General features: G+C 42.4%; 1 protein-coding gene across 1 annotated transcript; it reads right to left on the bottom strand.

Annotated features, from left to right (window-relative positions):
• Nucleotides 1–4,873: 4,873 nt before the first annotated feature.
• Nucleotides 4,874–22,928, bottom strand: LOC110013504 (uncharacterized threonine-rich GPI-anchored glycoprotein PJ4664.02). Its single transcript, XM_020699821.2, has one exon. It carries the CDS (start codon nt 22,925–22,927, stop codon nt 5,501–5,503), a length of 17,427 nt encoding a protein of 5,808 aa, XP_020555480.2. The 5' UTR covers nt 22,928; the 3' UTR covers nt 4,874–5,500.
• Between the last annotated feature and the right edge of the window lie 13 nt (nt 22,929–22,941).

Genomic DNA, 22,941 nt, shown 5'->3' with positions numbered 1-22,941 from the left:
CAAGACAGACTGTACTAAGATTGTAGCCCTAATTTACCCGTCTGCCTCCGGTGCAATGTCATTTTCCAGGAAACCCTCAGCTTCAGTCTTAAAGTATTTTTGTCTAACAGCAAAACGTCTTTCTATAAAGTCTGGCTCTTCTCCACCAACTTCTCCCTGTGTTTCTGGATGCTGACTTTACCAGCCACACAATAAAAGGAGAAAAAGCCTGATAACGCTACATACACGATTAACCTTTATCATGAGTCAAATTTGATCTGTCTAGATTTTTTGTAACCGAAGGATATTTGAACATTTTTACAAAGTTTTACACCAATTACAGAAAAGCACATTTGTTTTAAAGTAGTGTGAGTGACAGGGTACCTGAGTCAAATCTTCTGTGATTTTGATCATCACAACTGAAAGTAAAAGCTTTTGTAAAATCTCTGGCATCACTCTATTTTTCATTTTAAACAGGCTTAACCCGTGTGCTATCTTAGATGACCCCCCCTCCCCCCTTCCATTGACATGTTCCCCCTACCATGACAAAGGTGGATAAAGGTGGAAAGGTTTCATGTAATCCATGGACACCAGTGAAGATCACAAATCATTGAAGAAAAAAGGTTCAGAGCACTGTCTAGTGGGTCTAGATGACCCCACTCCCAAAGTTAAAGTGCCTAGGATAGAACAAGGGTTAAAACAACTCATTTTCCCGTAGGCTTAAGTTTTCCCAATTTTCAAAACGGGTGACAAATGTTGCTTCAGTAACTACAGGTCAGTCTCCTTGATCTTAGAGTTTTCTAAAATCTTTAAAAAGTTGTTTGTTTTGTTAAAAAAGTCCATTTTTACATGACAGTCATTATCGTTTTCAGTCAAATCAATGTAAAGCTGATTGATTTTTATGTCAATTGATGTCTTGGTCTTTAATATTTGTTTTATCACAGATCGTTTCTCATTTTCATCCACCTCAGACTGAAACATTGACTGCATCACCTTATTCTCCCCTTTCCAATTTTTATTCACATTTCCCTGTTTTCTTGTAATTTCCAAATTAGGTTTTATATTAATTCTAAATAATGGTAATGCTTTACAATAAAAGTCCTCAATAAACTATAAGACATTAACAAGCACTAGTAATGTTTTAGTAAGCTGCCTATAAGTACATTAATTAGCATTTGTAAATGTCTTTCAACTGACTTCCAAGTTTAAATAAGCTGTTTATAAATACATTAACAAATTACTTATAATAATAATACATTTTATTTGTTAGGCGCATTTCAAAGATCCCAAGGTCGCCGTACATAAAAGTGAAAATAAAATAAAAGCAATCGAATGCACAATAAAATATACATATAAATAGGCCAGAAAGAGGAAGTTATCAGGGGGAATAGGCAAGTTGGAAAAGATGAGTTTTTAGTTTTTTGGTGAATTGTGAGAGAGACCCAATGTTTCTGAGGTCCGGAGGTAGAGACTTCCAGAGCCGGGGGGCAGAGCAGCTGAATGCTCTGCCCCCCATAGTGACAAGGCGAGCAGTGGGGACATCCAGATGAAGGGAGGAGGAGGATCTGAGGGTACGGGTGGGAACGGCCACATGAACAAGATCTGATAGATATGATGGAGCAAGGTTGTGGATGGATTTAAAGGTCAGGAGAAGTATTTTGTATGTAATCCAGTGTGTGATCGGTAGCCAATGGAGCTGCTGCAGAACAGGTGTGATGTGTTGGATGGAAGGTGTTTGAGAGATAATTCTGGCAGCTGAGTTCTGAACAGACTGTAGTTTACGTAGAGTTTTTTGTGGTAAACCAAAAAGAAGGGAGTTGCAATAATCAAGGCGGGAAGTGACGAGACTGTACACCAGAACGGCTGTGGAATGAGGACTGAGGGAAGGGCGAAGACGACGGATGCTGCGAAGGTGGAAATAGGCAGACCGGGTGATGCTATTGATGTGAGAAGTGAAGGAGAGGGGGCCGTCCAGGATGACACCCAGACTCTTAACCTGAGGGGAGGGGGAAATGGAGGAGTTTTCAAAGGGAATTGATAAGTTCTGGAAGCTGTTTATAACGGATTTGGTGCCGATCAGGAGAAGTTCAGTTTTATCGTTGTTTAGTTTTAAGAAATTAGTAGTAAACCAGTATTTTATTGCAAGAAGGCAGTCAGTGAGGGAAGTGGGAGGTAGAGAGGAATTTGGCTTGGTGGAGATGTAGAGCTGAGTATCGTCTGCATAACAAGACATTAACAAGCATGAGTAATGTGGTATTAAGCTGCTTATAAAGACATTTATCAACATTTGTTAATTATATTCAAAAGCTATTTATAAATTGCTTGAATGGGATTAATAAATATATTAAGTTTTCTTATTAACAGTTTATTGAGTGTTTTGCAGCCCCCCAATCTAAAGTGTGACCAAATAGGGGGTGAGCTTTACAAGCCATTTATAAATTGCTAACAGAATTTACCCAGCTAAAATGTTTATTCAAAATAGATTTAGATTGAAAAATGACACACTCTGTAGTTTTTGCTGCAACTCCCCTGAAACAGTCCTCCGTCTCTTCTGGTATTGTCCTCAAGTTAACGTGTTTTGGCAGAAAATTTAATTAATGATTAAAATGATTCTTGTTTTGTTTTATTCTGAAAAGGTTTTCTTGTATCAAAGATGTCTAATGTCAAAAAATATAAAAAAGGACTCTGGTTGACTTTTAAATCTCTTGCTTATTTTGGCCAAATTTCATATTCATAAACGTAAATTCTCTGGTAGAAAATCCTGTTTCATTGTATTCTTTTCTGAGTTAAATCAGTATATTAACAGTATTCGTAATTCTGAGAAGCCAAAAGCAGTCTAAACATTGTCTTTATGTGATAGATTCATGTTTTCTCATAGAGTTTAACCCCCCCCCAGCTTATTTCTATTTCTATTCTTGTTTTTTTAACCCTTGTGCTATCTTAGATGACCCCCCCCTTCCATTGACGTGTTATTCCTACCGTGACAAAGGTGGATAAAGGTGGAAAGATTTCATGTAATCCATGGACACCAGTGAAGATCACAAATCATTGAAGAAAAAAGGTTCAGAGCACTGTCTAGTGGGTCTAGATGACCCAGTCCCAATGTTAAAGTGCCTAGGATAGAACAAGGGTTACGTGTGTTTGATCTAATTGCATACCTCAAAGTGAATCCTAGTAAAAGAAATTATAAATTGCTTGTATGGGATTAATAAATATATTACCACTTCCCATGTCAAGCTGATAAGACTCCACCTCCAGACTTCACCACCTGGATGAACGAGAACCTTCATTGACAGTTTGAGTGTTTTGCAGCCTCCTCAGCTGTTGACCACAAAGTACAGAATACGAACAATGACCTTTATAACACTAACCAAAGCCACAAGCATATAACAACTCTTCAAAACATCACAACAACAATGTGAAAGAACAGACACACGTACTGTCCTTTACAGATTTGGCCTTAGTGCCTTATAACATTTTGAACTAAACACATTTTAATAAACTTCAAAATGTTTGCACACAGAATCTGCCCTTTCCAAAGGGCAGTAACTGTCCACAAGCAATTCATAAATGGCTTGTAAAGATCACCCCCTATTTGGTCACGCTTATTTAAACTTGTAAGTCAGTTGAAAGACATTTACAAATGCTAATTATTGTACTTATAAGCAGCTTACTAAAACATTACTAGAGCTTGTTAATGTCTTATAAGTAGTTTATTTAAGACTCTTATTATAAAGCGTTAGCCTTTTTCATTACCCACTCTATCCCTGTTTTTTTTCTTGAAATGTCTGTTCATTTGTTTTTGTATGGTTTTTCAGAAGCATTTGATCTACATTTTGAAAAAACTTTATGGAGTTTCTTTTTTTGCATGCAGTCTGTAAACCCTTTGTTATCCAGGGTCTTTCTTAGTTTTTGTGTTCATTTCTACAAACAACTTTTGGCTAATGCTACCATACTGAGCTAAGATCAATGGTGGAGTGACATCTTCTTCTCCTTCAGGGTCTCCACAGCCAATCAGCTTCCTCCGTCTGTCTCCTGCATCCTCTACCAGCAGCTACCTTCATGTCTTCATCTCTGGATCCAGAATCCTCCTCTCTGGTCTTCCTCTACACTCAGCATCCTTCAGTCTCTCCTCTGGACATCTCATCCCAACCATCTCAGACTGACTGGATCTCCAGAACCAGAACATGTTCTGTCCCTCTGATGTCCTCATTCCTGATCCATCCTGAACCTCAGCATCTTCATCTCTGCCACCTCCAGCTCTGCTTTCTGTGACCCTGTCCATCACTATTGCAAACAGGAAGGGGGCTCAGAGCTGATCCCTGATGTCATCCCTCCTCCATCTTGAACTCCCCTGTCAGCGCTACATATGCAGAATTTACATCATCTATCTAAACCTCTTTCCATTCCACTAATGAGGACATTATTTATCACTTGTTACAAAGAAAGAGCAGCTTTACATTGATCCACAGGCCGATGCTTCTTAAAGGTCCTGATGTTTATAAGTAAAGAACATTCAGTCTAAATCAAGACAAATTTTTCCAGGTTAGTTTGGAGACTCCTGCAGAGCAGCTTCTGTCCCTGCTGCTGAAACCCAGAGAAATGAAGATACTTTCACTGAAACAAAATGTTTGTAGGAAAAGTTCAGCAGCCAGAGAGAAAGAAGTTCTATAAAACAACAAATGTTAAACAAAACAAACGCTAAAGGCTTGGTGAAGCGGCCGTCACTTCCGGTTGGTGCTTGTAGAGGGTAGTGATGGGTCCAAATGGATCTTTCAGGTTTTAGGGGGCTGATGCTCCCCCATGGTCCCACTAAGGAGACCAGAATCAAAGTTGGGACTCAAAGACTGTGTCAAACGTTTAAGATTTTTTATTATAAGTCTTTTTTTTTTAATGCAGAATCCAGAAAACTTGTTTTTCAGTTTCAATGATAACATTTCTTTACAATAAGCACCATTACAGAGAGGTAAACTCACCAAGAAAAGACAAAAGACAAGGAACTTTGAGAAAACATCGTCAAAACTCTGGGTACATTTTATTAAGTCTTAGCTGAAACAGATGGAAGCAGCAGGGGCTCAGATAGCAGAGCAGGTATCCTCTCACAGTGATGGTACGTTAATGTCTTTTTTTCATCAAAACAGTTGCTCTCACTTTGCTTATTAGCTTCTCAGGACCTGGCATCCTCAAACGTTGACATCCCATCTTGGTTATATTTCCACCGTAGGGTATTCTGATTAACTTCAGCCCTGTGACTACATATTTAGAGAGTTACCTCAAATATTAGCTTGGGTCTTAAGAGGGGAAGTTTGTTTGTGTGGAGAGCTGATGATGAATTACTGGCTTGTTTAATCTCTAACATTTGATGCAGCTTTCAGACTTATGGTCCTCTGATGAGGTAGTTTTCATCTTATGAAAGTACAAAGATACATCTGATATTCCTTCACACTCCCTCTTAAATCCTCATTTTGATTTAACATGTCGCTTATCAAAAAGAGGTTGTCTGTTGGACTTGGGGCTGAATTCAGGTGGGTACATTGATGTGAAACCTCCTTGGTCTTGATAGAGCTGCAGTCTGTGGTCTGTAGACATGAGGGTACTGTGGCTTTTGTGGGCTTGAGGGATTCACCTTTCTGGGCCTTGGCCTGATTATGTTAAAAGGCTGAGGCCTGGCAAAAACTGGATATTGTGGCTTTGTAAACATTGTAGGTTGTGGCTTATAAAGATTAAAATGGTGCAACCTTGAAACAAAGGAGCCTCGTTGCTTGGTAAAGTCTGGGGGCTGTGGCATATGAAAGCTGGTTGGCTGAGGTTTTGATAAGTTTGGACTCTCCTGTCTAAGGAGGCCTTGTAGCTGGGGCTTGGAGTTTGACAAAGGTCGCGCTTGTGAATAGTTTGGATTGTTTGGGAGCAGGAACCTGGGAGGTTGTGGTCTTGACAAAGTGGAAGGTTTTGAGTCCAATAATTGTACATGCCGTGGTTTTGAAGCCAGCTGGGGATGTTGTCTTAACACAGTGGGAGGATTTGGTACCTGGAAATGAGAAGGCTTTGGCCCTGGAGCTGGTTGGAGATGTGGTCTTAATAGGGAGGGGGAACTCGGTTTCAAGAAACGGGAAGGCTTTGGCCTGGGAACTGGTTTGGGATGAGGCCTTAACAAAGGTGAGGGGTTTGTTTCTAGGAAAAGAGATGGCTTTGGTCTTGGAGCCATTTGGGGACTAGGTCTTAACTGAGTAAGGGGATTTGGTTCTAAAAAATGGGAAGGCTGTGGTCTTGAAGCAATTTGTGGATGAGGTCTAGGAGGACTTTGTTCTAGATGATAGGAAGGCTCTGGCCTCTGAGCCGGTTGGGGGTGAGGTCTTAAATGAGTGGGAAGATGTGGCTCCAGTGAATAAGAGGGCTTTGGCATGGGAGCTGGTTGGGGAAGAGGCCTAGGTCTTAGCCGAGTAGGAGTTGTTGGTTTTAGAAAACGGGAGGGATTTGGTCTCGAAGGAGGATGAGGACGAGGTTTGAATTTAATTGGGTAATTTGGTTCCAAAAAATGTGAAGGCTTTGGCCTTGTAACAGGATGAGGACTAGGTCTTGATTTAGAAGGGGGATGTGGTTCCAAAAAATGAGAAAGCTTTGGCCTTTTAACAGGATGAGGACTAGGTCTTGATTTAGAAGGGGGATTTGGTTCCAAAAAACCGGAAGGCTTTGGCCTTGTAACAGGATGAGGACTAAGTCTTGATTTAGAAGGGGGTTGTGGTTCCAAAAAACGGGAAGGCTTTGGCCTTTTAACAGGATGAGGAACAGGTCTTGATTTAGAAGGGGGTTGTGGTTCCAAGAAACGGGAAGGCTTTGGCCTTTTAACAGGATGAGGACCAGGTCTTGATTTAGAAGGGGGTTGTGGTTCCAAGAAACGGGAAGGCTTTGGCCTTTTAACAGGATGAGGAACAGGTGTTGATTTAGAAGGTGGATGTGGTTCCAAAAAACGGGAAGGCTTTGGCCTTTTAACAGGATGAGGAACAGGTCTTGATTTAGAAGGGGGTTGTGGTTCCAAGAAACGGGAAGGCTTTGGCCTTGTAACAGGATGAGGACTAAGTCTTGATTTAGAAGGGGGTTGTGGTTCCAAGAAACGGGAAGGCTTTGGCCTTGTAACAGGATGAGGAACAGGTCTTGATTTAGAAGGGGGATGTGGTTCCAAGAAACGGGAAGGCTTTGGCCTTTTAACAGGATGAGGACTAGGTCTTGATTTAGAAGGGGGGTGTGGTTCCAAGAAACGGGAAGGTTTTGGCCTTGTAACAGGATGAGGACTAGGTCTTGATTTAGAAGGGGGATGTGGTTCCAAAAAACGGGAAGGCTTTGGCCTTGTAACAGGATAAGGAACAGGTCTTGATTTAGAAGGGGGATTTGGATCCGAAAAACGGGAAGGCTTTGGCCTTGTAACAGGATGAGGAAGAGGTCTTAGTTTAGTAGGGGGATTTTGTTCTGTAAAGCGGATAGGCTTTGGCCTTGAAGCCGTTTGTGGACGGGGTCTTGACCAAGTGTGAGAGTTTGGCTCTGAATAATATGAGGGCTTTGGCATTGGAGCCAATTGTAAAGAAGGTCTTAAATGAGTGGAAGGATTTTGCTCCATGTAAGGGGAAGGGTTTGGCATTGGAGCTGGTTGGGGACGTGGAGTTAACATAGTAGGAGGATGTGGGTGTAGAAATGGAGAAGGCATTGGCCGAGGAGGTGTTTGAGGTCGTGGTCTTGACAAACAGGGAAGATTTGGTTCAAGAACATGAAAAGGCTTTGGCCTTGAAGTCGGTTGGGGGCGAGGTCTCAATGGAGCGGGGGTACTTGGTTTAAGATAACGGTAAGGGTTTGGCGTGTGAATTGGTTGAGGTTGCGGTCTTAATAAATTTGAAGGTTTTGGTTTTGAAAAAGGCTGGGAATTTGGTCCTGACATAGTGGAAGAATGCACCTCAACGAGATGCAATAGCTGTGATTCGGGAGAAGTTGAAAGATACGTGCTTGTGGAAACTGTATGTTTAGACCCAAAAATGCTGGAGGTCTGATAAATGGGAGTTGTGGATATAGAAGAACTGTTGTATATTATGGCAGACAAGAAGTCTTCATTGGTCGGAGACAAGGTGGTAAACTGCATAAATATGTTGGTGTCTGAGTAGACAGATATTTTACTGATAGCGGATGGAGGGATAATCAATGCATCGCTGGTAGTCTGGTTTGCTTTGGGTGAAAGAAGCTGCTTTCTGGTTGGGTGTGTTTTTGACGTCCAGTTTTCAAGGGGGGTAGTTGGTTGTGAGGTGGCTGTTATTAAAGTGGGTGAGGTGGTGTTTTGCGTTCCACTGATCGTGTTGGCTAGTGTAGCGTTGAACACTGAGTCTATTGATGTTTTATGAAACGAGGATGTAACTGACATGTCAGTGGATGTGACATCTGTAATACTGCTGGGATGCATGTCTGTTGACAAATCCTTTATGTCCCTTGGGATTTCACCTGTTGAATTTTCAGCAAGTCCAGAAAATGCCGCAGTGTCATTGGTTTTGGTAAGCACTGTGGAGGACATAATCAAAGCTGAATTTGTTTGGGGATCTGTGGTGGTTTGGGGAGTGTCACTTAATGTTTCATGAGTGGTCGAAGCTGCACTTTTAAATGTGTTGACAGTCCAATTGGAGGTAGCGGAACCTTGATTTTGAATATGTGTTTCAGAAGCCAAGGTAGAGAGGAGACTATTGAACAGGTTTTCTGTGACTGTACTTCTATTTTCAGTACCTTTGACATCACCGAGAGCTGTGGCTATTGGTGATTTTGTGCCAATGCTGAGTGGTGTGGTCCGAATTGGGGTGTTGTTGGATTTAGATGAGTAAACTATGGCACTGGTAGCAGGTATTTCAGGAGGTCCCGTTGTTGTAGAAGAGCTTGTGTTAAGGATATTTGTAAAATGATGTGTTGTAGTATAAGTCAAAGGATCAGTCCAACTGTTTACTCCTGTAGTGTAAGTCATGGAAGCCATAGTGGTAAGTCCAGTTGTTGTGGTTATAAGAGTGTCTTTTAGGTTTGCCATGGCATCAATCATTAGTGGGTTTTCAGTGCTTTTGACTGAAATGGAGGAAATCTTAGCTTCCGTGTTGGTGTTTTGTTCAGTAGTTTTAGGCACGGAGGCTCTGCTTGTCTGGGGAGTTGTAGGGGCAGGAGTACCTTCATACAACATGGTAGATAAACCATTGTCATCTGTGACAGGCATACTGGTTGTCTCCCTTAATATTGCAGTTGTTGGGTAGACAGAGTTCTTAGTGTCAGTAGCAGGGGTGATAATCAATGCATCACTGGTAGTTTGGTTTGCTTTGGGTGAAAGAAGCTGCTTGTTGGTGGTGATTGGAATGTCAGTGGTGGCTTTCAGTTCATGTTTCAAAGTGCTTTGAATGTTGTTGGTTGTCCAGTTGTTTGTGAAGGCACTTGGATTATTGAAGGTTGTAATATCAGAGGTAGTACTTGACAACCAACTCTGACTGGTTGTGGTTGGTAACAAGTCTTTAGAATCAGAGCCTGTGTTTGTGCGAGCTGTGATTTTTACTGGGGTGTCAGTAGATATTGTTGGGCCACCAATGGTTTTGCTGTGTGTTATTGTGGTTGCACTGGGGGAACTGAGAGAATCGGTACTTTGCCCTGAATCAAATGTGGTGGAAATAAGTACATTAGGCCTGGCATTTGGCAAAGAGGAGGTTGTCAGACCAGTACTACTTAAATGGTCATCAGTTGATGTAATCGCTTTATCGGAAGTGCTAACCATGAGATCCGGAAACCGACTGCTCAATAAACTACTATCTTTTGTTGCAGCCAATCCTTGATAGTTTCTTTCTGTGACAGAAACATCTGTGCTTTTCTTGTATACTTGCGTAACACTTGTTGGGTGTGTGCTGTCGTGTCGTGTGGTAAGGAAAGCTGGGAAATTGATTTCTGATCTTTTGCCAGCTTCTGGGCTTTTAAATGTGTCTAAAAGAACAGTGGTGTGTGCAGTATCACTGGCCAGATTCAGATCACCAGTAGAACTGGTTGGGTGTGTTTTTGACGTCCAGTTTTTAAGTGGGGTAGTTGGTTGTGAGGTGGCTGTTATTAAAGTGGGTGTGGTGGTGTTTTGCGTTCCACTGACCGTGTTGGCTAGTGTAGCGTTGAACACTGAGTCTATTGATGTTTTATGAAACGAGGATGTAACTGACATGTCAGTGGATGTGACATCTGTAATACTGCTGGGATGCATGTCTGTTGACAAATCCTTTATGTCCCATGGGATTTCACCTTTTGAATTTTCAGCAAGTCCAGAGAATGCCGCAGTGTCATTGGTTTTGGTAAGCACTGTGGAGGACATAATCAAAGCTGAATTTGTTTGGGGATCTGTGGTGGTTTGGGGAGTGTCACTTAATGTTTCATGAGTGGTCGAAGCTGCACTTTTAAATGTGTTGACAGTCCAATTGGAGGTAGCGGAACCTTGATTTTGAATAGGTGTTTCAGAAGCCAAGGTAGAGAGGAGACTATTGAACAGGTTTTCTGTGACTGCACTTCTATTTTCAGTACCTTTGACATCACCGAGAGCTGTGGCTATTGGTGATTTTGTGCCAATGCTAAGTGGTGTGGTCCGAATTGGGGTGTTGTTGGATTTAGATGAGTAAACTGTGGCACTGGTAGCAGGTATTTCAGGAGGTCCCGTTGTTGTAGAAGAGCTTGTGTTAAGGATATTTGTGAAATGATGTGTTGTAGTATAAGTCAAAGGATCAGTCCAACTGTTTACTCCTGTAGTGTTAGTCATGGAAGCCATAGTGGTAAGTGCAGTTGTTGTGGTTATAAGAGTGTCTTTTAGGTTTGCCATGGCATCAATCATTAGTGGGTTTTCAGTGCTTTTGACTGAAATGGAGGAAATCTTAGCTTCCGTGTTGGTGTTTTGTTCAGTAGTTTTAGGCACGGAGGCTCTGCTTGTCTGGGGAGTTGTAGGGGCAGGAGTACCTTCATACAACATGGTAGATAAACCATTGTCATCTGTGACAGGCATACTGGTTGTCTCCCTTAATATTGCAGTTGTTGGGTAGACAGAGTTCTTAGTGTCAGTAGCAGGGGTGATAATCAATGCATCACTGGTAGTTTGGTTTGCTTTGGGTGAAAGAAGCTGCTTGTTGGTGGTGATTGGAATGTCAGTGGTGGCTTTCAGTTCATGTTTCAAAGTGCTTTGAATGTTGTTGGTTGTCCAGTTGTTTGTGAAGGCACTTGGATTATTGAAGGTTGTAATATCAGAGGTAGTACTTGACAACCAACTCTGACTGGTTGTGGTTGGTAACAAGTCTTTAGAATCAGAGCCTGTGTTTGTGCGAGCTGTGATTTTTACTGGGGTGTCAGTAGATATTGTTGGGCCACCAATGGTTTTGCTGTGTGTTATTGTGGTTGCACTGGGGGAACTGAGAGAATCGGTACTTTGCCCTGAATCAAATGTGGTGGAAATAAGTACATTAGGCCTGGCATTTGGCAAAGAGGAGGTTGTCAGACCAGTACTACTTAAATGGTCATCAGTTGATGTAATCGCTTTATCGGAAGTGCTAACCATGAGATCCGGAAACCGACTGCTCAATAAACTACTATCTTTTGTTGCAGCCAATCCTTGATAGTTTCTTTCTGTGACAGAAACATCTGTGCTTTTCTTGTATACTTGCGTAACACTTGTTGGGTGTGTGCTGTCGTGTCGTGTGGTAAGGAAAGCTGGGAAATTGATTTCTGATCTTTTGCCAGCTTCTGGGCTTTTAAATGTGTCTAAAAGAACAGTGGTGTGTGCAGTATCACTGGCCAGATTCAGATCACCAGTAGAACTGGTTGGGTGTGTTTTTGACGTCCAGTTTTTAAGTGGGGTAGTTGGTTGTGAGGTGGCTGTTATTAAAGTGGGTGTGGTGGTGTTTTGCGTTCCACTGACCGTGTTGGCTAGTGTAGCGTTGAACACTGAGTCTATTGATGTTTTATGAAACGAGGATGTAACTGACATGTCAGTGGATGTGACATCTGTAATACTGCTGGGATGCATGTCTGTTGACAAATCCTTTATGTCCCATGGGATTTCACCTTTTGAATTTTCAGCAAGTCCAGAGAATGCCGCAGTGTCATTGGTTTTGGTAAGCACTGTGGAGGACATAATCAAAGCTGAATTTGTTTGGGGATCTGTGGTGGTTTGGGGAGTGTCACTTAATGTTTCATGAGTGGTCGAAGCTGCACTTTTAAATGTGTTGACAGTCCAATTGGAGGTAGCGGAACCTTGATTTTGAATAGGTGTTTCAGAAGCCAAGGTAGAGAGGAGACTATTGAACAGGTTTTCTGTGACTGCACTTCTATTTTCAGTACCTTTGACATCACCGAGAGCTGTGGCTATTGGTGATTTTGTGCCAATGCTAAGTGGTGTGGTCCGAATTGGGGTGTTGGTAGATTTAGATGAGTAAACTGTGGCACTGGTAGCAGGTATTTCAGGAGGTCCCGTTGTTGTAGAAGAGCTTGTGTTAAGGATATTTGTGAAATGATGTGTTGTAGTATAAGTCAAAGGATCAGTCCAACTGTTTACTCCTGTAGTGTTAGTCATGGAAGCCATAGTGGTAAGTGCAGTTGTTGTGGTTATAAGAGTGTCTTTTAGGTTTGCCATGGCATCAATCATTAGTGGGTTTTCAGTGCTTTTGACTGAAATGGAGGAAATCTTAGCTTCCGTGTTGGTGTTTTGTTCAGTAGTTTTAGGCACGGAGGCTCTGCTTGTCTGGGGAGTTGTAGGGGCAGGAGTACCTTCATACAACATGGTAGATAAACCATTGTCATCTGTGACAGGCATACTGGTTGTCTCCCTTAATATTGCAGTTGTTGGGTAGACAGAGTTCTTAGTGTCAGTAGCAGGGGTGATAATCAATGCATCACTGGTAGTCTGGTTTGCTTTGGGTGAAAGAAGCTGCTTGTTGGTGGTGATTGGAATGTCAGTGGTGGCTTTCAGTTCAGATTTCAAAGTGCTTTGAATGTTGTTGGTTGTCCAGTTGTTTGTGAAGGCACTTGGATTATTGAAGGTTGTAATATCAGAGGTAGTACTTGACAACCAACTCTGACTGGTTGTGGTTGGTAACAAGTTTTTAGAATCAGAGCCTGTGTTTGTGCGAGCTGTGATTTTTACTGGGGTGTCAGTAGATATTGTTGGGCCACCAATGGTTTTGCTGTGTGTTATTGTGGTTGCACTGGGGGAACTGAGAGAATCGGTACTTTGCCCTGAATCAAATGTGGTGGAAATAAGTACATTAGGCCTGGCATTTGGCAAAGAGGAGGTTGTCAGACCAGTACTACTTAAATGGTCATCAGTTGATGTAGTCGCTTTATCGGAAGTGCTAACCATGAGATCCGGAAACCGACTGCTCAATAAACTACTATCTTTTGTTGCAGCCAATCCTTGATAGTTTCTTTCTGTGACAGAAACATCTGTGCTTTTCTTGTATACTTGCGTAACACTTGTTGGGTGTGTGCTGTCGTGTCGTGTGGTAAGGAAAGCTGGGAAATTGATTTCTGATCTTTTGCCAGCTTCTGGGCTTTTAAATGTGTCTAAAAGAACAGTGGTGTGTGCAGTATCACTGGCCAGATTCAGATCATCAGTAGAACTGGTTGGGTGTGTTTTTGACGTCCAGTTTTCAAGTGGGGTAGTTGGTTGTGAGGTGGCTGTTATTAAAGTGGGTGTGGTGGTGTTTTGCGTTCCACTGATCGTGTTGGCTAGTGTAGCGTTGAACACTGAGTCTATTGATGTTTTATGAAACGAGGATGTAACTGACATGTCAGTGGATGTGACATCTGTAATACTGCTGGGATGCATGTCTGTTGACAAATCCTTTATGTCCCTTGGGATTTCACCTTTTGAATTTTCAGCAAGTCCAGAGAATGCCGCAGTGTCATTGGTTTTGGTAAGCACTGTGGAGGACATAATCAAAGCTGAATTTGTTTGGGGATCTGTGGTGGTTTGGGGAGTGTCACTTAATGTTTCATGAGTGGTCGAAGCTGCACTTTTAAATGTGTTGACAGTCCAATTGGAGGTAGCGGAACCTTGATTTTGAATAGGTGTTTCAGAAGCCAAGGTAGAGAGGAGACTATTGAACAGGTTTTCTGTGACTGCACTTCTATTTTCAGTACCTTTGACATCACCGAGAGCTGTGGCTATTGGTGATTTTGTGCCAATGCTAAGTGGTGTGGTCCGAATTGGGGTGTTGTTGGATTTAGATGAGTAAACTGTGGCACTGGTAGCAGGTATTTCAGGAGGTCCCGTTGTTGTAGAAGAGCTTGTGTTAAGGATATTTGTGAAATGATGTGTTGTAGTATAAGTCAAAGGATCAGTCCAACTGTTTACTCCTGTAGTGTTAGTCATGGAAGCCATAGTGGTAAGTGCAGTTGTTGTGGTTATAAGAGTGTCTTTTAGGTTTGCCATGGCATCAATCATTAGTGGGTTTTCAGTGCTTTTGACTGAAATGGAGGAAATCTTAGCTTCCGTGTTGGTGTTTTGTTCAGTAGTTTTAGGCACGGAGGCTCTGCTTGTCTGGGGAGTTGTAGGGGCAGGAGTACCTTCATACAACATGGTAGATAAACCATTGTCATCTGTGACAGGCATACTGGTTGTCTCCCTTAATATTGCAGTTGTTGGGTAGACAGAGTCCTTAGTGTCAGTAGCAGGGGTGATAATCAATGCATCACTGGTAGTCTGGTTTGCTTTGGGTGAAAGAAGCTGCTTGTTGGTGGTGATTGGAATGTCAGTGGTGGCTTTCAGTTCAGATTTCAAAGTGCTTTGAATGTTGTTGGTTGTCCAGTTGTTTGTGAAGGCACTTGGATTATTGAAGGTTGTAATATCAGAGGTAGTACTTGACAACCAACTCTGACTGGTTGTGGTTGGTAACAAGTTTTTAGAATCAGAGCCTGTGTTTGTGCGAGCTGTGATTTTTACTGGGGTGTCAGTAGATATTGTTGGGCCACCAATGGTTTTGCTGTGTGTTATTGTGGTTGCACTGGGGGAACTGAGAGAATCGGTACTTTGCCCTGAATCAAATGTGGTGGAAATAAGTACATTAGGCCTGGCATTTGGCAAAGAGGAGGTTGTCAGACCAGTACTACTTAAATGGTCATCAGTTGATGTAGTCGCTTTATCGGAAGTGCTAACCATGAGATCCGGAAACCGACTGCTCAATAAACTACTATCTTTTGTTGCAGCCAATCCTTGATAGTTTCTTTCTGTGACAGAAACATCTGTGCTTTTCTTGTATACTTGCGTAACACTTGTTGGGTGTGTGCTGTCGTGTCGTGTGGTAAGGAAAGCTGGGAAATTGATTTCTGATCTTTTGCCAGCTTCTGGGCTTTTAAATGTGTCTAAAAGAACAGTGATGTGTGCAGTATCACTGGCCAGATTCAGATCACCAGTAGAACTGGTTGGGTGTGTTTTTGACGTCCAGTTTTCAAGTGGGGTAGTTGGTTGTGAGGTGGCTGTTATTAAAGTGGGTGTGGTGGTGTTTTGCGTTCCACTGACCGTGTTGGCTAGTGTAGCGTTGAACACTGAGTCTATTGATGTTTTATGAAACGAGGATGTAACTGACATGTCAGTGGATGTGACGTCTGTAATACTGCTGGGAAACATATCTGTTGACAAATCCTTTATGTCCCTTGGGATTTCACCTTTTGAATTTTCAGCAAGTCCAGAGAATGCCGCAGTGTCATTGGTTTTGGTAAGCACTGTGGAGGACATAATCAAAGCTGAATTTGTTTGGGGATCTGTGGTGGTTTGGGGAGTGTCACTTAATGTTTCATGAGTGGTCGAAGCTGCACTTTTAAATGTGTTGACAGTCCAATTGGAGGTAGCGGAACCTTGATTTTGAATAGGTGTTTCAGAAGCCAAGGTAGAGAGGAGACTATTGAACAGGTTTTCTGTGACTGCACTTCTATTTTCAGTACCTTTGACATCACCGAGAGCTGTGGCTATTGGTGATTTTGTGCCAATGCTAAGTGGTGTGGTCCGAATTGGGGTGTTGTTGGATTTAGATGAGTAAACTGTGGCACTGGTAGCAGGTATTTCAGGAGGTCCCGTTGTTGTAGAAGAGCTTGTGTTAAGGATATTTGTGAAATGATGTGTTGTAGTATAAGTCAAAGGATCAGTCCAACTGTTTACTCCTGTAGTGTTAGTCATGGAAGCCATAGTGGTAAGTGCAGTTGTTGTGGTTATAAGAGTGTCTTTTAGGTTTGCCATGGCATCAATCATTAGTGGGTTTTCAGTGCTTTTGACTGAAATGGAGGAAATCTTAGCTTCCGTGTTGGTGTTTTGTTCAGTAGTTTTAGGCACGGAGGCTCTGCTTGTCTGGGGAGTTGTAGGGGCAGGAGTACCTTCATACAACATGGTAGATAAACCATTGTCATCTGTGACAGGCATACTGGTTGTCTCCCTTAATATTGCAGTTGTTGGGTAGACAGAGTTCTTAGTGTCAGTAGCAGGGGTGATAATCAATGCATCACTGGTAGTCTGGTTTGCTTTGGGTGAAAGAAGCTGCTTGTTGGTGGTGATTGGAATGTCAGTGGTGGCTTTCAGTTCAGATTTCAAAGTGCTTTGAATGTTGTTGGTTGTCCAGTTGTTTGTGAAGGCACTTGGATTATTGAAGGTTGTAATATCAGAGGTAGTACTTGACAACCAACTCTGACTGGTTGTGGTTGGTAACAAGTTTTTAGAATCAGAGCCTGTGTTTGTGCGAGCTGTGATTTTTACTGGGGTGTCAGTAGATATTGTTGGGCCACCAATGGTTTTGCTGTGTGTTATTGTGGTTGCACTGGGGGAACTGAGAGAATCGGTACTTTGCCCTGAATCAAATGTGGTGGAAATAAGTACATTAGGCCTGGCATTTGGCAAAGAGGAGGTTGTCAGACCAGTACTACTTAAATGGTCATCAGTTGATGTAATCGCTTTATCGGAAGTGCTAACCATGAGATCCGGAAACCGACTGCTCAATAAACTACTATCTTTTGTTGCAGCCAATCCTTGATAGTTTCTTTCTGTGACAGAAACATCTGTGCTTTTCTTGTATACTTGCGTAACACTTGTTGGGTGTGTGCTGTCGTGTCGTGTGGTAAGGAAAGCTGGGAAATTGATTTCTGATCTTTTGCCAGCTTCTGGGCTTTTAAATGTGTCTAAAAGAACAGTGGTGTGTGCAGTATCACTGGCCAGATTCAGATCATCAGTAGAACTGGTTGGGTGTGTTTTTGACGTCCAGTTTTCAAGTGGGGTAGTTGGTTGTGAGGTGGCTGTTATTAAAGTGGGTGTGGTGGTGTTTTGCGTTCCACTGACCGTGTTGGCTAGTGTAGCGTTGAACACTGAGTCTATTGATGTTTTATGAAACGAGGATGTAACTGACATGTCAGTGGATGTGACATCTGTAATACTGCTGGGATGCATGTCTGTTGACAAATCCTTTATGTCCCTTGGGATTTCACCTTTTGAATTTTCAGCAAGTCCAGAGAATGCCGCAGTGTCATTGGTTTTGGTAAGCACTGTGGAGGACATAATCAAAGCTGAATTTGTTTGGGGATCTGTGGTGGTTTGGGGAGTGTCACTTAATGTTTCATGAGTGGTCGAAGCTGCACTTTTAAATGTGTTGACAGTCCAATTGGAGGTAGCGGAACCTTGATTTTGAATAGGTGTTTCAGAAGCCAAGGTAGAGAGGAGACTATTGAACAGGTTTTCTGTGACTGCACTTCTATTTTCAGTACCTTTGACATCACCGAGAGCTGTGGCTATTGGTGATTTTGTGCCAATGCTAAGTGGTGTGGTCCGAATTGGGGTGTTGTTGGATTTAGATGAGTAAACTGTGGCACTGGTAGCAGGTATTTCAGGAGGTCCCGTTGTTGTAGAAGAGCTTGTGTTAAGGATATTTGTGAAATGATGTGTTGTAGTATAAGTCAAAGGATCAGTCCAACTGTTTACTCCTGTAGTGTTAGTCATGGAAGCCATAGTGGTAAGTGCAGTTGTTGTGGTTATAAGAGTGTCTTTTAGGTTTGCCATGGCATCAATCATTAGTGGGTTTTCAGTGCTTTTGACTGAAATGGAGGAAATCTTAGCTTCCGTGTTGGTGTTTTGTTCAGTAGTTTTAGGCACGGAGGCTCTGCTTGTCTGGGGAGTTGTAGGGGCAGGAGTACCTTCATACAACATGGTAGATAAACCATTGTCATCTGTGACAGGCATACTGGTTGTCTCCCTTAATATTGCAGTTGTTGGGTAGACAGAGTTCTTAGTGTCAGTAGCAGGGGTGATAATCAATGCATCACTGGTAGTCTGGTTTGCTTTGGGTGAAAGAAGCTGCTTGTTGGTGGTGATTGGAATGTCAGTGGTGGCTTTCAGTTCAGATTTCAAAGTGCTTTGAATGTTGTTGGTTGTCCAGTTGTTTGTGAAGGCACTTGGATTATTGAAGGTTGTAATATCAGAGGTAGTACTTGACAACCAACTCTGACTGGTTGTGGTTGGTAACAAGTTTTTAGAATCAGAGCCTGTGTTTGTGCGAGCTGTGATTTTTACTGGGGTGTCAGTAGATATTGTTGGGCCACCAATGGTTTTGCTGTGTGTTATTGTGGTTGCACTGGGGGAACTGAGAGAATCGGTACTTTGCCCTGAATCAAATGTGGTGGAAATAAGTACATTAGGCCTGGCATTTGGCAAAGAGGAGGTTGTCAGACCAGTACTACTTAAATGGTCATCAGTTGATGTAGTCGCTTTATCGGAAGTGCTAACCATGAGATCCGGAAACCGACTGCTCAATAAACTACTATCTTTTGTTGCAGCCAATCCTTGATAGTTTCTTTCTGTGACAGAAACATCTGTGCTTTTCTTGTATACTTGCGTAACACTTGTTGGGTGTGTGCTGTCGTGTCGTGTGGTAAGGAAAGCTGGGAAATTGATTTCTGATCTTTTGCCAGCTTCTGGGCTTTTAAATGTGTCTAAAAGAACAGTGGTGTGTGCAGTATCACTGGCCAGATTCAGATCATCAGTAGAACTGGTTGGGTGTGTTTTTGACGTCCAGTTTTCAAGTGGGGTAGTTGGTTGTGAGGTGGCTGTTATTAAAGTGGGTGTGGTGGTGTTTTGCGTTCCACTGACCGTGTTGGCTAGTGTAGCGTTGAACACTGAGTCTATTGATGTTTTATGAAACGAGGATGTAACTGACATGTCAGTGGATGTGACATCTGTAATACTGCTGGGATGCATGTCTGTTGACAAATCCTTTATGTCCCTTGGGATTTCACCTTTTGAATTTTCAGCAAGTCCAGAGAATGCCGCAGTGTCATTGGTTTTGGTAAGCACTGTGGAGGACATAATCAAAGCTGAATTTGTTTGGGGATCTGTGGTGGTTTGGGGAGTGTCACTTAATGTTTCATGAGTGGTCGAAGCTGCACTTTTAAATGTGTTGACAGTCCAATTGGAGGTAGCGGAACCTTGATTTTGAATAGGTGTTTCAGAAGCCAAGGTAGAGAGGAGACTATTGAACAGGTTTTCTGTGACTGCACTTCTATTTTCAGTACCTTTGACATCACCGAGAGCTGTGGCTATTGGTGATTTTGTGCCAATGCTAAGTGGTGTGGTCCGAATTGGGGTGTTGTTGGATTTAGATGAGTAAACTGTGGCACTGGTAGCAGGTATTTCAGGAGGTCCCGTTGTTGTAGAAGAGCTTGTGTTAAGGATATTTGTGAAATGATGTGTTGTAGTATAAGTCAAAGGATCAGTCCAACTGTTTACTCCTGTAGTGTTAGTCATGGAAGCCATAGTGGTAAGTGCAGTTGTTGTGGTTATAAGAGTGTCTTTTAGGTTTGCCATGGCATCAATCATTAGTGGGTTTTCAGTGCTTTTGACTGAAATGGAGGAAATCTTAGCTTCCGTGTTGGTGTTTTGTTCAGTAGTTTTAGGCACGGAGGCTCTGCTTGTCTGGGGAGTTGTAGGGGCAGGAGTACCTTCATACAACATGGTAGATAAACCATTGTCATCTGTGACAGGCATACTGGTTGTCTCCCTTAATATTGCAGTTGTTGGGTAGACAGAGTTCTTAGTGTCAGTAGCAGGGGTGATAATCAATGCATTGCTGGTAGTCTGGTTTGCTTTGGGTGAAAGAAGCTGCTTGTTGGTGGTGATTGGAATGTCAGTGGTGGCTTTCAGTTCAGATTTCAAAGTGCTTTGAATGTTGTTGGTTGTCCAGTTGTTTGTGAAGGCACTTGGATTATTGAAGGTTGTAATATCAGAGGTAGTACTTGACAACCAACTCTGACTGGTTGTGGTTGGTAACAAGTTTTTAGAATCAGAGCCTGTGTTTGTGCGAGCTGTGATTTTTACTGGGGTGTCAGTAGATATTGTTGGGCCACCAATGGTTTTGCTGTGTGTTATTGTGGTTGCACTGGGGGAACTGAGAGAATCGGTACTTTGCCCTGAATCAAATGTGGTGGAAATAAGTACATTAGGCCTGGCATTTGGCAAAGAGGAGGTTGTCAGACCAGTACTACTTAAATGGTCATCAGTTGATGTAGTCGCTTTATCGGAAGTGCTAACCATGAGATCCGGAAACCGACTGCTCAATAAACTACTATCTTTCGTTGCAGCCAATCCTTGATAGTTTCTTTCTGTGACAGAAACATCTGTGCTTTTCTTGTATACTTGCGTAACACTTGTTGGGTGTGTGCTGTCGTGTCGTGTGGTAAGGAAAGCTGGGAAATTGATTTCTGATCTTTTGCCAGCTTCTGGGCTTTTAAATGTGTCTAAAAGAACAGTGGTGTGTGCAGTATCACTGGCCAGATTCAGATCATCAGTAGAACTGGTTGGGTGTGTTTTTGACGTCCAGTTTTCAAGTGGGGTAGTTGGTTGTGAGGTGGCTGTTATTAAAGTGGGTGTGGTGGTGTTTTGCGTTCCACTGATCGTGTTGGCTAGTGTAGCGTTGAACACTGAGTCTATTGATGTTTTATGAAACGAGGATGTAACTGACATGTCAGTGGATGTGACATCTGTAATACTGCTGGGATGCATGTCTGTTGACAAATCCTTTATGTCCCTTGGGATTTCACCTTTTGAATTTTCAGCAAGTCCAGAGAATGCCGCAGTGTCATTGGTTTTGGTAAGCACTGTGGAGGACATAATCAAAGCTGAATTTGTTTGGGGATCTGTGGTGGTTTGGGGAGTGTCACTTAATGTTTCATGAGTGGTCGAAGCTGCACTTTTAAATGTGTTGACAGTCCAATTGGAGGTAGCGGAACCTTGATTTTGAATAGGTGTTTCAGAAGCCAAGGTAGAGAGGGGACTATTGAACAGGTTTTCTGTGACTGTACTTCTATTTTCAGTACCTTTGACATCACCGAGAGCTGTGGCTATTGGTGATTTTGTGCCAATGCTAAGTGGTGTGGTCCGAATTGGGGTGTTGTTGGATTTAGATGAGTAAACTGTGGCACTGGTAGCAGGTATTTCAGGAGGTCCCGTTGTTGTAGAAGAGCTTGTGTTAAGGATATTTGTGAAATGATGTGTTGTAGTATAAGTCAAAGGATCAGTCCAACTGTTTACTCCTGTAGTGTTAGTCATGGAAGCCATAGTGGTAAGTGCAGTTGTTGTGGTTATAAGAGTGTCTTTTAGGTTTGCCATGGCATCAATCATTAGTGGGTTTTCAGTGCTTTTGACTGAAATGGAGGAAATCTTAGCTTCCGTGTTGGTGTTTTGTTCAGTAGTTTTAGGCACGGAGGCTCTGCTTGTCTGGGGAGTTGTAGGGGCAGGAGTACCTTCATACAACATGGTAGATAAACCATTGTCATCTGTGACAGGCATACTGGTTGTCTCCCTTAATATTGCAGTTGTTGGGTAGACAGAGTTCTTAGTGTCAGTAGCAGGGGTGATAATCAATGCATCGCTGGTAGTCTGGTTTGCTTTGGGTGAAAGAAGCTGCTTGTTGGTGGTGATTGGAATGTCAGTGGTGGCTTTCAGTTCAGATTTCAAAGTGCTTTGAATGTTGTTGGTTGTCCAGTTGTTTGTGAAGGCACTTGGATTATTGAAGGTTGTAATATCAGAGGTAGTACTTGACAACCAACTCTGACTGGTTGTGGTTGGTAACAAGTTTTTAGAATCAGAGCCTGTGTTTGTGCGAGCTGTGATTTTTACTGGGGTGTCAGTAGATATTGTTGGGCCACCAATGGTTTTGTTGTGTATTATTGTGGTTGCACTGGGGGAACTGAGAGAATCGGTACTTTGCCCTGAATCAAATGTGGTGGAAATAAGTACATTAGGCCTGGCATTTGGCAAAGAGGAGGTTGTCAGACCAGTACTACTTAAATGGTCATCAGTTGATGTAGTCGCTTTATCGGAAGTGCTAACCATGAGATCCGGAAACCGACTGCTCAATAAACTACTATCTTTTGTTGCAGCCAATCCTTGATAGTTTCTTTCTGTGACAGAAACATCTGTGCTTTTCTTGTATACTTGCGTAACACTTGTTGGGTGTGTGCTGTCGTGTCGTGTGGTAAGGAAAGCTGGGAAATTGATTTCTGATCTTTTGCCAGCTTCTGGGCTTTTAAATGTGTCTAAAAGAACAGTGGTGTGTGCAGTATCACTGGCCAGATTCAGATCATCAGTAGAACTGGTTGGGTGTGTTTTTGACGTCCAGTTTTCAAGTGGGGTAGTTGGTTGTGAGGTGGCTGTTATTAAAGTAGGTGTGGTGGTGTTTTGCGTTCCACTGACCGTGTTGGCTAGTGTAGCGTTGAACACTGAGTCTATTGATGTTTTATGAAACGAGGATGTAACTGACATGTCAGTGGATGTGACGTCTGTAATACTAATGGGAAACATATCTGTTGACAAATCCTTTATGTCCCATGGGATTTCACCTTTTGAATTTTCAGTAAGTCCAGAGAATGCCGCAGTGTCATTGGTTTTGGTAAGCACTGTGGAGGACATAATCAAAGCTGAAT

Source organism: Oryzias latipes, chromosome 12, assembly GCF_002234675.1.
Source record: "Oryzias latipes chromosome 12, ASM223467v1".
Taxonomy (NCBI): domain Eukaryota; kingdom Metazoa; phylum Chordata; class Actinopteri; order Beloniformes; family Adrianichthyidae; genus Oryzias; species Oryzias latipes.
Note: the sequence above shows the minus strand (reverse complement) of the source record. Positions and strands in the feature narration are given on the sequence as shown.

Coding starts and splice junctions, on each gene's coding strand:
- LOC110013504 (XM_020699821.2), bottom strand. CDS start 22,927: ATGTCCTCCACAGTGCTTACCAAAACCAATGACACTGCGGCATTCTCT.